This window comes from Psammomys obesus, unplaced genomic scaffold (assembly GCF_907164565.1).
Source record: "Psammomys obesus unplaced genomic scaffold, mPsaObe1.curated_primary_1811, whole genome shotgun sequence".
In the NCBI taxonomy this organism is placed as follows: Eukaryota; Metazoa; Chordata; class Mammalia; order Rodentia; family Muridae; genus Psammomys; species Psammomys obesus.
Genome location: NW_026587215.1, coordinates 2960623 through 2977489, shown reverse-complemented (window position 1 = coordinate 2977489; position 16867 = coordinate 2960623). Strand labels below are relative to the sequence as shown.

General features: G+C 40.8%; 1 protein-coding gene across 4 annotated transcripts in view; it reads right to left on the bottom strand.

The window, feature by feature from the left end:
• Tnrc6b (trinucleotide repeat containing adaptor 6B) overlaps window positions 1-16867 on the bottom strand; it is a 221872-nt gene that overhangs the window by 61138 nt on the left and 143867 nt on the right. For all 4 annotated transcript variants that reach the window (XM_055603110.1, XM_055603107.1, XM_055603109.1 and 1 more), the window contains 2 exons: window positions 10932-11019; window positions 5424-5445 (listed from right to left, as the gene is read on the bottom strand). In XM_055603110.1, the coding sequence (XP_055459085.1) occupies window positions 5424-5445; window positions 10932-11019 (110 nt within the window). The remainder of the gene's footprint in view (window positions 1-5423; window positions 5446-10931; window positions 11020-16867) is intronic.

The window sequence follows — 16867 nt, the reverse complement described above, 5'->3', positions numbered from 1 at the left end:
CTCAGTGGAAGAGGATGCACTTAGTCCTGATACGACTTGATGTGTTGGGACTGGGGGCCCTCCTTTTCAGAGGGGAAGAGGGTGAAAGGGTACGACTGGGAGGAGAAGAGGGAGGGAGCTGCAATTGAGATGTAAAGTGAATACATAAACTACGAGAAAAATACGTTTGATTGGCAAGCTTCTGAATTATGTATTTGTACAACAAACCAAACAACTGTACAGAAACATTACAAGCTACCACTTCCTTCATCTTAATGGCCCTTCATCTAGAAATGTTTGTAAAAGGGCTACGGATGTAGTTCTGTGGTAAGCTAGAGGCTCTAGATTCAATCCCCAGCACCACAAAACTAAACAGTTAAAGCCAATTAAAATCTCAAAGATTGACCCATGTACAAGTTGCTAACCCACACTGTGTGATCCTCAGTGACCCCCTCCCACTGCCTCTGCTTCTTCACCTTCCACCCACACACACTAGCTTCTGTATCCAGTAACTCCCTCCTCCAGTTACCAATGTCTTCACTGCCAGCCTAGAGACACCTGGCACTTGTCATCATGCCTGCAGCTCCTGACTACTGGTTCTTCTGAGATTTACTCTGGCTAGCTCTTCAATTCTTCCTCATTTTCCTCTGGGGTCCTCCATACTGTGGAGCAAGGTTAAACAGTAGATGTTTAGGGGCTGGAGAGATGGCTCAGTGGTTAAGAGCACTGGCAATTCTTCCAGAAGACCGTGGTTCAATTCCTAGCACCCACACAGCAGCTCATACCTGTGTGTAACTCCAGACATGCATGCCCACAAAACACCAATGCACATAAAAATAATCTTTAAAAAGTAGATATTTAGCCCTCATTGGGCATAAGGTTTTGGCTTCAACAAGTCAACTGTGTACTAGGAGGGTGAAGTCAGAGGGTGAAAGTGGCTGTGCTTCAATAAGACTTTATTCAAGAACAGTGAGGCAGAAATGTTATATTCTCACAGATACTGTTCTTTGAAACAACTGAAAAAATGTAAAGAACTCTTGCTCACAGGCAGTATGAAAATAAGCAGCAGAGCTAGGCAGTGGTGCACACCTTTAATCCCAGCACTGGGGAGACAGAGGCAGGTCGATCTCTGTGTTTGAAGCTAGCCTGGTCTACATAGTGAGTTCCAGGACAGTCGGGGCTACACAGAGAGAAACCCCATCTCCAAAAGAAAAAAAAAGGTAGCAGGACAGATCTGGCTTTTAAGACACAGTAGCAGCCCCTGGAACATCCTTTTAATTATAGTAGCTTTGGAACATCCTTTTAATTATAGTTCCAAAATAGTAGTTAATTTGCCTATTAGCTCCATGTGCATAGAGATAGATAGATAGATAGATAGATAGATAGATAGATAGATAGATAGATACACTCACTCAATTTGGGATTTTCAAACAGGGCTTTATTCTGCAGATTTCTTCAGATTAGCGTCAACTCATGACCATCTTCCCACCTCAGTCTCTCAAGAGCCGGATGGGTAACGGGTATAAGTCTCCAGTCACCACACCTAGCACCGAGTTTATATTTAAGTTTTTTTGTAATTACATTTATTTATTTGTGCACGTGTGTGGGCACATGCAGTCACCACTGTGTGAGGATGGCAACTGGAGGGTAACTCCATCTACCCATAACAGACAGGTGGGGCCTACCTGCTTCTCACACTGAATTAATTGAGAACAAACTTCTGCAGAGGCTTTAATTATCACTGTGTAGTTGTTTGCCAAACCATCATCTCCAACTTGGGTCTTTTCTATTCTTCCCCTTCCCCTCCAACTTGCTCCCCAATCCTGTGCTCCTAGCACAGTGAAATCATCGCCAAACTTACACTCCATCCTAGAAGCATTTAGGACTCAATCTGCTCTCACCCCAAACACACAAAGATGAACTCTGCTTCCTTCTTTCCAACCAGGCACTGTCCATTCTCGTTCCCTTCCACATAAGAAGTGTGTGCTCACTAATCTGAGTGTTTTGCAACAAATCATATTCATTCATCTTAGAGACAGCTAGTTTCCTCTCTAGTTCCCTAATGATTTTGTGTGTGTGTGTAAGATATTGATGTGTGAGAGACAATACAGGTGTGTACATGCCACAAAACACGTGTAGTGGTCAGAGGACAACTTCTGAGCTTTTGTTTTCTCCTTCCACCATGGACCTAGGGATCGAACCCAGATCACTAGGCTTGAATGGCAAGCCTACAGAAGTCTGCCCACTGTTCTATCTCACTAGCCCTAGTTCCATTTCCAACCAAATACTCCTACTTACTAGAACACACAAGTACCTCTATACTGTGGGGGAGTACCTGCAGATAGTCTAAATTATCAGAGCCACTGCAACACGCTTACTATAATACGCTTCTTGGAATAAATTCAGAAGCCAGTGTAGAAAAATGACCCACAACCCCAGATACGCTGATGGGAAATATTTTCCTTCAGATGTGTGCCAATGGGGTATGAGGCAAGGTTCTGATTTAATGCTTTGAACCACAGTATCTAAAAACTGATCCACTAAGTTGGATGTTTTCCCACTGCTCTGACTCTGACTTCTAGGGTCAAAATAAGCCCTATTGAAAAAAATACAAAGCACATCTTTACTGTGGCCATTTTCGATTTAGCCATCAGAGACCTACCTGAGGATACCCAGTTAGGAGTCATGGGCACACAACCCTGCGTATTTAAACAGGTTTAAATACATGGTAAACTCTTTGGCCGACCTGACCCAAACTGCCCATGCAAGTTTCCCCTTCCATACCGATGCCTACTACAGACCTGCAATTCCCACTCTGGACACTTTCTGCAGCTAAAGGTCATGTTAGTTTTTAGAAACCAGCCATTTCACTCCATGCTAACAGCTCTCATTAAGCCAACCATTATTTTACAGCACCCTTTAACAAGGCTAAATTGTTATAGCCAAATTCCGCCATTACGTAGTTTGTGTAATTGGGCTTTTAACCCTAGCCTTACTCTTTCCCTGTTAAATTTCACCTAAGTTAAATCCGATCTATTGAAGAATTTTGAAAACTGTTTTGCTTCTGTCTAATAGCCACAAAAGAGAATCTAAACTTTTGCCTAAGTGCTTTTTCTTCCCTTTAGTAGAGCAGTAGGAACAGCCAGCCCATGTCCTCCAAGAACTTCTAATTGAAATCTCTGTCCTACTCTCCTCTCTGGAGTTCTCACCACACTTTTTAATGTGGAGGTTAAAGGAAGAACATCTACTGCTTTTCTGAAACACAGAAAAATATACTAAAATCCCTGTACAACCCAAGACTTGGCACCAACACAGTCTTTTCTTTTTTCTCTGCTAGGGAAAGAGTAGATTCTTTAAGGGGAGACCACTAAGGAAGATAACTGCCATTGGGAAGAGGAACAGGGAACCAGAAATGTCAACTCAGGGAGAAGTATGAGGTAAAGAGTGTCCAACAGACTTCACCATGAAACAGAATAAAACCTAGCAAGGCTGCTGAATCTGACATACCTCAATATAAATATATACATGCTTTTTCTGTTGTTGTTGAAACTTCCTGCCTTCTCTCTGGTTCTAAGGATTAAATCCCTTGGGAACCCAAGCTAGGCCCTCAGTTTGTTTAGGATTATCTGACTTGACTTTCTGACTGAGGGAGCAGGAGGAGGGAGTAGCAGGCATGAAAAAGACCCAAGCAGAAGAAGTGCACAGAAAGGAAAGCTTAAATTTTTTTTTTTTTTTGTTCTGTTTTGTTTTTACTTGTTTGTTTAGCTTTGGCTGTCCTGGACTCACTCTGCAGACCAGTCTGGCTTTGAACTCACAGAGATCCAACAGCCTCTGCCTCTAGAGTGCTGGGATTAAAGATGTGTGCAGAAGAACAACATGTGTGAGGACAGACCTGGTATTTTTTGAGAGAGAATGCCTAATGAACTTTGTTTTCTGATGGAATCACCACCAATGATATAGAACAGAGGCAGATGCTGGCCGAAGTGGCCAGGCTTAGGAACCCAAGTTCTACCATGTTCTCCCAACGCAGAGCCTGGCTCGTCAAGAAAACACCAATTTTCTCATCTGAACTTTACTCCAAAGGTCCTCTAATACGCCAGCACATGTTTGTAATCCCAGCCCTCAGAAGGTAGAGGCAGGAGGATCACTGAAAGGTCAAGGCCAGCTTGGTCAACACCATGAGGTTTAGATTAGCTACAGCTATAGAGTGGGATTTTGTCTGTCTCTCAGACACAAAAGTCCTATAAATATTAGTTCCTAAAGTCCATTCATAGAACTTTTCTAAGTAGGCTCAGAAAAAAAAAAAAACATATTTGATGGATTTTTCTAAAAGAAAGGCTACTTATGGGTTGACTGCGTTCTCCCCCAACCAATTAAGATAATTATAACAACATCTCCCCATAGTTTACTTTCTAAATCACTATAAATTCCCAGAACACCACCTGCCTTTGATTAGAAATACAATGCATTAATTTGTAATTATTTGAGAATTTATTCTTTATAATTATGTTTTCTACGAAAGCTATCTTAGATAAAGCATCTATGAAGACTGACCACCTTTACTGACCTTCCATCACTGAATGACATGCTCTGGCCTGTTAAGTCACCAAACTGATCAAATCAAATCCAACTGAACCCAAACCACCTAATCTTGTATCAAGTCCAAATCTCCATTATCTGTACTGGATTTTTTTTTTTTTCTTTTCCTTTTTAAATACAGGGCAGTGTTTTTCATGTCATGGGCTTCATGGATACTTCACATAAACCTACAAGCACTCCAGCCTAGAGATGTCAAGGCCTGGCAGCAGCCTGGGCTTATAAATTTTGACGCCTTTGTGCACACTTAATTGCTCAAAAATAAGCACTAGCTCAAGGAATTCTATCTCTTACTATTACAGCCTGCTAACCCAAAGTGACCATTATCAAACAAAGCTACAGAATCAGAACCAGGAAAGCAGAAAGAACCACAGACTATTAGACTGAGAGTGACCTAAGGGCGACTTGACTCTGTTCGCAACACATCAGTTTTTTAAGCAGTTAATTTATTCAAAATTTGACATCTTTTAAAAAGCACAGTCCAGGCTCTAGTCCAGGAGACTGTGAACATCTAGATGTGACACTCCATGGAGCACGATCTGTAAGTGCTCTCCGTAATGCCCACGTGAAACTAGGAGTTGGCATTTGTTACTGCCCTAGTAAAAGTTTTGAAAGGGTTTAGTTCAAAATCATGACTTACATACTTTTAAAACAAAGTATTTACTCTTTTTGCTCCCTAAAAGTGTTAGGCCAAGTAGAAACACAACAAATACCTTTAGTTCGTCATCACTGCTCTGCAGCGACTGTGAGCAGCCCACCTAATTACTGCACACTCTCTTCTGAGTGGATTGTAGGCTGAGTCAGCAGCGCTGTGACAGCAAAACACAGAAAGAGGATGAAAATCTTACCTTTGGTTTTTTGTTCCGTGACCTACAAAATAAATAACAGACATAAGTAAATAAAATTTGCTTTTTAATTCAGTACTGTATTGTAAGACCATTTTAATTTTGTTAACTCAGGCAATTCAAGTTGTCAGTACCTGGGGCTTAGTTGAAATCCAAAGTTGGGCATCAATTTGGTTATCTTTCTAGAGATGTTCAGCCATACTCACACAACTAGGATTAGGAGAAAATCTCAAACAAACAAAAATCTAAAACCATTCCACTCCATAAATGATGTAGGCCCTGTGTTGGGAATACCGTTTGTCATTTTGACTGCTTTAATTTTAGAAAATCAAACAGATGTGGCCAGAAACTAAATTCATCATTAATATAAAAGGATTCCTCTCTGAGTATGAATGCAAATACTTTTGAGCTCAAAAGAAAAAAAGCCTGAGGGACTCATTGTATATGAAACTGGGAATTTCAGTTGCAAAGGAAGATTTGAAACCAAGCTTGTGTGATATCAGCTATACAATTTACCTGGTGGAGCTACAGTCATCTCTCCTGTTAAGGGTAAAATCAGCCATGCCAATGTTCAATTGCTATCTGCTGTCATCATCAAAGTTTATCCCATAAAGCAAAGCAGGAAGACTGAATTGTACAAATTTTGAACAGAATTTTGAGTGCAAAATTTGTTAAAAGTACATCTTCATGTAATAACTAGGATTCTAAGAAAAACCCTAAAATGATGGGTGGTTAATGGGCTTGGGGGGTGGAGTTGGAGATCCTTAGGAGCCAGAGGGAAACTGCTTTTGAGAGTACGGGGATGGAAACTGCTTTTGGGATGGGGTGGGGGGCCGTGGCAGTGCAGGAACAACACAGGGACACTTGTCATATACTTCCTGTAATATCAAAATAAAACTACAAAAGAAAAACATCCCAAAGCAAGTAAGCCAGAATCCTAGCCATGGATGTATTAAATTAGTAAGACTGTGAGAGATTCTGACCCACTTTTCCAAACTGTCAGTCTGCTAAAGCATGTTTACACTGATTATCTGCCTGTGTAAGAAGAGTTATTAAAAATGCAAAGCCCCCAATGCCCAGGGACCAACCACAGAGGAAGAGGGGCGGAAAGACGGTAAGAGCTAGAAGACGTAAGGACCAAAACAGTTCTAGACCTGACAGAACCACTGTGCTCACAACAGCTAGAAAAGACCTATACAAAATCAATGCAGTTAGCAACCTAGTGTGGAAGAGGGAGGTGTCTTGAGACCCCACCATGAGCCAAGGACCTACTGACAGTTGTTGGCTTCTGAGGCAGAGTGGCTTTCTTTAAGGGTGAGACCTGTAGCAGGTCTTTACTGGGCTTAGTAGAAGATGGTCCCACACTTCTGACAATATGAGCAGCACAAATTATAATCAATGTGTATTAAAAAAATGGAGAAGACAGGCTATTGGGAGGTAGTAGATCTGGAAGTTGAGGGAGGAATGGGAGTAGCAAATATAGTCAAAATATGTATTTTTTTATGTATGAAGTTCTCAAAAGCAATAAAAATATATTAAAATATGGTGGGAGATAAACTCATATATAAAAGCAAGTATATTTTTTATTTAGGCACCATTTTACATACTGTCAATGTTATCCAAAATGAAATTAAATGAATGATTAATGAATTTAAAAATGCAGGCCACAATATTCTTTAAAAGACGTATGTGGCTAGTATTCATTCTGGATTACTGCTCTTTGTAAAAGCATGGCCGTCTGTGGAGGGGATGTCCTGGAGCTGACCAACCCTCAAGACTGATCCTCGCACACTCAGACTCTGCATGTGACCTAAACCATGTATTCTGAGGATTCCCTAGAGTGCTTCTTATGTTTTTACATCACAGAACAGGCTAATTGTATCTGCTGAAATCTGCGCAATTGTCTTGAAGTGAACATGCTCCCCACTACTAATTGCTAAAGAGCTCAATTCCAGTGAAAACACCCTTGTACATTTTAAAAATAATCCCCAATTACCCAAGAATGAATGGTTTGCTCCACATAACAGTTCCTGATGGCATTTTAGTTTGTATTCCATTGTAACTATTTCTTGGAATGCCATTTTGAAGAACAGTTGTATAGAAGTCAACACTTCCCCCAGATGTAAGCAACAAATCTAAATCATGTTGAATATGTCTTGTAATGTGGGTGCTGTTGCAACAGCCAACTCTCAGATGGTGAAAAGCTGGACAGTCAGAGCCTACATCCTGCCAACATTACACAACGCTCCTTTCGCAGTGTCAGCCTAATGAATGAATGGAGTCCTTCTTTACACCTCTCTCGTGAATGGGAATTTAACACAGTTTACTCAGGGATGGTTCTGGAAAAAGCAAACTGCCACTGAACACAGTGGAAAGGGGCTCATGCTTAATTTCTGTGTGGAGGAAATTTAATTTTAGCCCTAAATTCAAGTCAATGTTTTTAATAAAAATTACACTGGCATCATTCATTCTTTTTGTGGATCCAGTGCTGAGGACTGAACACTCTTCTACCAAGTTACATACTTGGCTCACCACCATTCATTCTTGATCATTCACTTCCTAAACAAACACTCTGAGCATCTGCTGGGTACCAGACACATGGATGCTATTGAAACAAATATGACTTCAAGAAATGTATATCCAGTTTAAAGGGGAAGACAGACATAAAAAGATAGCTATAAAACAATGAGGAAAACAAGAAAGCCATGGAAGCTGACTGATGACCACAGAACAAAACATCTGGTACATTCTCTAAAATCCTCTCCACCAGAGCATATTTTATGCCTTCTAGCTCACAGGGTAATCACACGGTAAGCTTTGTGCACTTTTCTTAAATTTGCTAAATTGAAATTTAATTCTAAAATTATAGAGTGGCTTAGTATAGCAAAATGTGTCAGGCAAGACTTTGTTAGCTGATCTAGAATGTTTCTGAGAAAAAAAGTACTTCTCTTCTCTTTCTCTGTCTGTCTGTCTCCCACCCTCACTCTGTTCCTCTCCCTCTCTCTGCAACCCTGGGTGACCTGGAACTTCGAATCCTCTTGCCAAGAACTGGGTTATAGGCAGACATCATCATATCCAACAAAAATGACTAAATTTTTATATTAGTTATAATTAATCCCTTAAAAGTGTAAGGTTACTGTTCTCTTTGTCATTACTTCTTACTCATCTTCAATGAAAATGCATGCATTCAGTGCCCAGCTGCATAAATTACAGTTTGCATAAGTAATCCCAATTTACTCTCTAATGGAGCCATGTTCTCCCTTATTTCAAATATATTTCCTATTTGTAGAGTACATGAAAGTCTGCATATGCATATTTAATTTATAACTTAGACATTAATATATATGAATATTACATCAATATAAGATAAATATATATTTTTGTTTTTTTTTTCCAAGTCAGGGTTTCTCTCTGTATCCCTGGTTGTCCTGGAACTCACTTTGTAGACAAGGCTGGCCTTGAACTCAAAAGAGCTGCCTGCCTCTGGCTTCCTAGCAACATTAATATTTTTAATGCAACAAGCAGTTGTCTATGTTAAGAATAAAGATGGAATACATACTGTCTAAAGCAATCACTCTCTAGTCAACAATCCCAGCTGGAGACCCTTGGGGTCCCCTCTTAATTTCATTCTCACAGACAGTGAAATCTGTGTACTGATTTAGTAGGTAACATGTGAGTGGCTGAAGGGGAAAAGGTTCTAAGTTCACTTAAGACTTTTTTGAGGGGAGGAGGGAGGGCAGCAAAGCACAGGGCAGTAGGACCAGCCAGCACTAGTGCACCTGTATATTGCTCAGCCACACTGAAGGAAAGGTGGCCATGTATCCAAGGTGAAGGACAAACGCTCACCTCTTTCCTCCCTCTTTACGTAGCCCACTTGGCATAGAACTCACTATATGGCTGAGGAACGCCCTGAACTTCCAATCATTCTGCCTCCACATCATCCCATATGGTGGGATTATAGGTATACCGGACCACATCAGGCTCATTTCTATTCATACTCTTTATTCGAGAATTGCAGGCAAGTCTCAAAGGCTGAGGTTGGAAGCAAGGATTCTGATAGCATGAAGATATGGTAAAAAAAAAAAAAAAAGACAAAATTTTATGTACCTTTATTCTATGTTCACTGGTGATTTGTCAGCATGCATGTCTACATGAGTGTGTCATATCTTGGAGTTACAGACAGTTGTGAGCTGGGATTTGAGTCTAGGACCTCTGGAAGAACAGTCAGTGTCCTCAAACACTGAGCCATCTCTCCAGCTCCCAGATAAAAAATTTAAATCACACAGCAGTCTGATATAGCACTAAATAATAACTGACTGTTCCTTTTAATTAAGTCATAAAAAACTACATTCATACACTTAACATAGCAGGGTATTCTGCGGGCCAATTCAGAAAGTATTTCCAAGATTTTTCAAATGCTGGTCCTTACAACTGATCTATTGAAATATTACTTCAAAAAATGAAATTACATGAAATTCACTGGCGTGGGGAATAGCTGCAGTGTGGCCCTTGTGCTTCACGTTAGGTCTGATGGCCTTTAATGTTCCATGTGAATGGCTCTCTCTGAACCCCTAACAGTTTAGACCTCCACAAACCTAGCTTTAAAAATAGTTCCACAGCCCCGGGAGCCTCAAGATGCCTGACCTGCAATGAGGCCCTGCCTCCCAGATTTCCACGGAACCATACAAGACCCGGCCAGCAAATCCTGTCTCCAGAAAGATCAACAGAGCGATCCTGCAGAGCCACAGCCCAAGCCACATGTTACTAATGCAATGGTGGAGCAGGAAAAAGCAGCCTGGCCAGGCAGGGGCCAGGTCTGTGTGCTGGAGCAGAAGCAATGCTTGGAAGCAAAAGCGAGGCTGTCGGGGCATTCTAACTCTCTACTTCCAATAGTTCCGTCAGGCGAATGTTTAACCGAGTCAGCTCTGTTTTTCATTCAGTAACTCTTTTCCTCCAAGTCCATCCTCAAAGCTATGCAATGTTCTATCCCCCCAAACACTCTCCAAGATAGCATCTGTTTGACGATTTTTGAGACAGGGTCACACTATGTAGCCCAGGCTGGTCTGGAACTAGCTGTATAGTCCAGATAACCTCAAACTGGGCATCGGCCTTCCTCCCGAGTGATGCGATTACAGACATGCGACCCCACGTGTGGCCTACTAGACCCTGTCTGAGGGCAGTTTACTGGTGAAATTATTTAAAAACAAAACAAAACAAAACAATACGGCATACTCGAGCAAGTTTTTAAGTTTGTCTATAAACTCAGAGAGAAGATGGATACTCAATTATGATTCAGACAGTGGAACACAAGTTGAGGCTGTCTTTAGTATTATTTACTAATGTTTTCATGCAAGAAGCAGCAACACCATTTATCACCCACTGTATGGTAATATGTATAAGCCTCAAATATTTTTTGTACTTTCAAATAAACTATGTCTCAGGCAGCATTATGGTGTCAGTCACTTATGGACAGCCAGCACATATAAAGACAGACCCAACTGCTCAACTCACCTTCTGGGTGGTTTCTTTCTTCTTTTTATCCTCTTTCTTCCTTTTCTTGTCTTCCATTAACTGTTCTTCCCTTTCTTGCTCCTTCTCTCTGTAAAGAGAAGTAACACACCGGAAAGGTTAGAGACGTATGTTCACACACACACGTCCCTAGCAAAGATCACAGTGTTATTACCTTACTTACACCAAAAGGATACATAAAACCCACCACCTTTTGGTGTTCCCACATTATTATTTGCCATCCCTTGCACAAGTGTTCATTATATTAGGCTTGGTTTCAGAGATGCCTGGAAGCATCTCACTCACAGGATTAGTGTACATTTATTTAATAGTAGGTTTGTTTTGAATAAAATATATAGTTGGCTTTTAGTAATATTTAAAACAAGTAAAACAGATATGTTAATTCAGTTGTAGTATAGAAATTTATATCATAATTTAGGTGTCTGCCCATGATGTCTTTGGAATGATGAACACATAATTTTCTGTTCTGTATTTTTCAAACTTATTCATATCATGTTTTGTGTGTGTAAGTCAAAAGCAGACCTTGGGTTTCTTCCTCTATCATTGAACTTTTCTCTCTCTCCTTTTTTTACTTTTATTTTAGGGGTATGGGTGCCTGGTGCCTAAAGAGGCCAGAAGAGGGCATTGGATCCCTAAAACAGAAATTATAGGTGTCTGTGAGCCAACACATGAGTCTTAGGAATGACTTGGGTCCTCTGAAAGAGAAGCAAGTGATCTTAAGCACGAGTAATTCTTCTAGCCCCAACACCTCTTTTTTTTTTTTTTTTTTTAAAGATTGAACATAGAGCTCACTTCCTAGTAGAGAGGGTGGCTGGCAAGCCCCAGGGACCTACCTGTCTCTGATCCCTAATCCCTGCCCTAGAGCTATGTTTACAGGTGTGCACCAGTGCCTGGACCTAACAACAACCAAAACCCATAGTGCTGGGGCTCTAACTCAGGTCCTCATGCTTGCATAGCAAGCACATTACTTGGCTAGCTACCTCCCCAACCCCACTATACTTGTTTTTAGGGAGGGTACTAAAAGTCCTAGAAATCAAAGTGTCCCTACAAATATGAATTCGGTCAATAGAGCTGCTTCACTTATTAGCGTAAAAACAATGCACAATAATAGCCCTCCAATTGAGGAATTGTGCTAAACTTTAAAATTATAAAATTTATATTACAAATCCAAAGTAATCCTGAAATGTAACATTTATTCTAATGTTCAGTAACTTTCATTTTATGTATCTGCTGAGGTTACACTCACCAAAAGTATAACCTCAACTAGAGGGTTCCCTTTAGGAAACAAGCCCCAGATAGCTTACTGAACCTTACTGGAGAAAGCAGTCAGAAACCCAGCTCCTAGATCGCCACATAGAGAACAGACATAGCCTATGACATTTAGGATTTTATATAGTAACACATCAACTCATGGCTTCACAGACATCGTCTAGAATATGACTAAGATAAAAGGGGATTAAAGAAACAATTAAGGAACTAACAGGTTTGCAAATGGCAAAACCCACAAAAATGGTTCCTGAGGGACAGGTCTAGGGAAAAAGTCATGTCTAGTCAAATACACAAAAGAAACAGAGGGAAGAACTAAAGTGGGCATTCACAAATATGTAATCAATGTTTTACTTACAGAAAACAAAAATTTTCTATACCAGAGATGGAGGTGAGCATCCCAACATGTGGGATGCTTTGGAAGTGAAGTGAGGAGGACTGTTAAGTTATAAGCTAACACTGGCTACATAGTGACATTCTGTCAAAAACAAAAAACCCAAAACACCAACAATAATAAAACAAAAACAAAGCCAAGCCAAAACAAAACAAACCCCTAATATTTAAAAAAAAAAAGTATTTACTTTCCTGTTGAACTGTTACTAAATTCACAGATACAAATATCAGACTTTCTACTATACTCCTGAGCATAAACACACAAAAGCTTTTGATATATATGTATATATATATAAATAAATGCAAAACTCAAAGTCCAAATGTAGCTTTCATGTGAAAACACAATCAAAGGTAAACTCTTCTTGAACTCCCGTAGGTCCAATGATGGATTTCCCTGACTGAGACAGCATGCACTGTGTACATGAGTTTGCAGAAGTACATTTTGGCCAGGGCTGAAAAGAGAGTTTCAAGTTAAGAGTGCTAAGCTCCTCTTGCAGAGGATCTGAGTTCTCTTCCCAGCACCCAGATGGCAGTTCACAAACAATGCCCTTTTCTGGTCTTTGTGGGCACCAGGCATTCATGTAATGCACACACATATATATGCAGACAAGACATCTATACGTATAAAATTATAATAAAATTTTAAAAAGTAGAATATATGAAGTGTTGACTATGTAAAGGGGCTGGCCATAGTCCCCATTATAAATGGCTTTAGGGGTGCTGTGCTTTCTTTTCGTCAAGCAGGAAAGGATGAGGTTCCCTGCCCCTACCCAGATTTTATAGTAAAACTAGTTAAAGAAAAGGAGCAGCCAAAGCCTGGACATCTCCTGCTTAAATATTTGGTGCTTTAAAAAGCAGGTTGTCATTTTTCTACGTCTCAAATTTCCAAATTTGTTAAAAATGCCCCACTTAAAAAAAAAAAAGTATGTTTTTAATGAGATACATTCTCAAAAACAACTAATTTTTTTTTTTCCTATGAATAGGTACTTCAGGAAAAGAATGAAATTCATGCTCACTAGAAAGACATTTATTTCCAAAGCAAATATTTTTCAAAGCTTTCAGGAGACGAGCTTTGCTTTCACCCTGATTTTTTTTTTCTTTTTGGTTTCATTTTTAAACAGCATCTTGGTAGAATTAAGACTTCTCTTACCTTTCATTTTCCTAGGGAAAAATTTACTTTGCCAAATTGTACTTAAAAGCCTGATCACTGACTTGCTTGAACCAAATAGTGGAACTCACCTACCTCTTAATCAGGTGTTCCCTATCTAGGCTGCACAGAAATATCACTTGGGGAGCTTTAACAGATCCCTGTGCTGACTCAGAGCCCAGGTGGAGGAGGAGGACACCCACCCCACCAACGGGAGGGCACTGCATACAGAAGGTGACAGTAAAGAGGGTAGCAGGACAACAGCAGCCAGATGTCTCAAGCCTAAAAAAAAAAAAAAAAAGGAGCTACAAAAATGCAAAGGGGGAAAACAAACATGTGGAGCTGGATCTGAGCTGGTTATCAGTAAGTACTTATTGCTTTCAATAAACACAGACAACATACGCTGTCTGCCCGTGAACCTACCTATTCCCGCCCCGCCACACCTGTAACTGTGAGGCTAAAAGACAAGGAATACTCAAATAGCAATGAGCCTATTTAGCACGCAGACTTGCAGTTTTTAAACACCATTCTTTACCAAGAGAACCAGTTATTTGGAGAGACAACCAAAATGCTAATTCAGGAGCGAGGGCCATGGAAGTTTAATATGAAAATAGACTGTCATAAAGCGGGAAGACCTTAAAGACAGTCTGAAGGGGATTTGACTATCTGGAGCACGTAAGACCACTGTAAGTAATGCTAGAAGAGGTTGTAAACCATTATATACACTAGTAAAACACAGAGGACAAAGGAGAAGTAAGAAATGAATAAATTATGAGAGGGGAATGGAACACTCGAAGAGTTTAAAAACACCAACCCCTTTCAAATTTAAAAGACTAAAGGGTAACAGTAGGCTGGCAGGTACAGACTCAACCAAGCATCCCATCACCTGTTTATTATCATGGGGCCTTGTTGACCTATCAGACAACTGCATTCTGAGAGCTAAAAGGCAAACTACAAAATAAATGCCTTGAAATATTCCCTGGTTAAGGCCATCAAAATCAAGGAAAGCTTGAAAACCTGCTCTGAGGAGAGGGAAAGTAATGAGATAGGGCCAAAACCACGAGGCAAGTCCTTTGCCACTCAAAAAGTTGCAGTTGGGAGGCAGTAATGGGGCAGAGGGAAAAAGAGCAGGAGACATGTGTTCAATTGGGACTCAAGAGTCAATGGCAATATTGACTTTGCATTCTGTTCTGGTTTATTTTGAGGCAGGGTCTCATTGTACCAGCCCAGGCTATGCAGGACACACTATGTAGTTCAGACTGTCTTCAAATTCAAGGCAATTCTCCTGCCTCAGCCTCCAGCTCTGCAGGGCTGGATCTTTGCTTCTTTCTGGTGGTTACACTGCAGGAGCACAGGAGAATGTTCTGTTTGCCAGAAAACACTACCGCATTGGCAAAAGAGCTACATGTGCCTGGGCAGGTCAGTGTTCATTCTCTAACAACTCAGGAAACAAGCAAAAAAAAAAAAAAAAAAAAAAAAAAAAAGGAGTTTTCAAAACCTAAATTCAAGACTGTAAGTAATGCTAGAGGCAGTTATAAGCCATTATATAGAGTTCGAATTGAACTCTAAATTCAATCACTACGGATTTTTTACTCCCCCATTCCCAAGTATTCTATCATGTAGCTAGGCTTGAAAACTGCTGGTACAATTGTATTTATTAAAATTTACCCTTTAAGCTGGGAATGGTGGCACGTGCCTGTAATCCGGGCACCTGGGAGGCAGAGGCATCACTTTGAGTTGAGGCCAGTAGTAGACCAGGGTCTACAAAGGGAATTCCAGGACAGCCAAGGTTACGCAAAGAAACTTTGTCTCGGGGGGAAAAAAAATCAAAAACTTACACTTCAAAAGTTTACCTCAAATTCCTCACAGACCCCAGACACTCCTGGCTGAAACTGAAGCTGCCAGCCCAATGTTCTGCACACATTTCTTCCATGAGGGTTTGGACAGGAAGAGTGAAGGGCATTGTCTAGGAGTTGGGTTTACTTCCAGGTACCAGCACTTGCCTCTGTAGGCAGCAAATCTTTGTCATTTCAGCCTTCATGTTAGAACTAAAGAACATGTAGGTAAAGAAATGACACAGTGTATCAAAGCGATGCTGAGACTAATAACCAAACTTTGGGCAGAGTGCAGGGAATCATATGAAAGAAGAGGGAGTTAGTAAGCCCAGAGAGGAAAGGAGCTCCACAAGGAGAACAACAGAACCAAAATATCTGGGCTCAGGGGTATTTTCTGAGACTGATTCTCCAAACAAGGTACATTCATGGATATAACCTAGAACCCCTGCTCAGATATAGCCCATGGCAGCTCAGTCTCCAAGTGGGTTCCCTAGTAAGGGGAAGAGGGACTGTCTCTGACATGAACTCAGTGGCTGGCTCTTTGACACCCCCCACCCCCACCCAGGAGGAGTAGCCTTGCCAGGACACAGAGGAGGACAATGCAGCCAGTCCTGATGAGACCTGATAAGCTAGGGTCGGATGGAAGGGGAGGTGGATCTCCCCTATCGGTGGACTTGGAGAGGGGCATGGGAAGAGATGAGGGAGGGAGGGTGAGGTTGGGAGGGATGAAGGAGGGTGCTACAGCTGGAAAGCAAAGTGAATAAAATGTAATTAATGTAAAAAAATAAAAATTTAATTAAAAATAATAAAAAAAGAAAAGACACAACAGGGACAGACGGTGTACTCTAGAATGGTAAAAAAGTCTAATTACACTCCCACTGCTCCTTTCTGTCATGCTGAGGATGGAATCCAAGGCCTCCTGCATGCTACCAAGAGGCTCCCACCACTGCAGCCCCAAACCACAAAGAGCTCCGAAAGGGAGTACCAGCATTTGCTCATCATCAGTTTTGTAATAGTTATCAGTCGAAAGTAAAGTTTTAGCAAAGCAGTTGTAAAATGTCTCAGTATGTAAAAGGCACAAAACTGCCAATGTGACAAGTTGAGCTTGATCCCTAGTAGCATGTGATAAAAGTACAGACCCCTTCTCCTTGCAAACCTCCACACTCAGGCACACAACCAAACAAAATAAAATGTATTATTTGTTTAAAGAACACAAACAAGCCCAGGCATCGGTGGCACACACCTTTAATCCCAGCACTTAGGAGGTACAGGCAAGT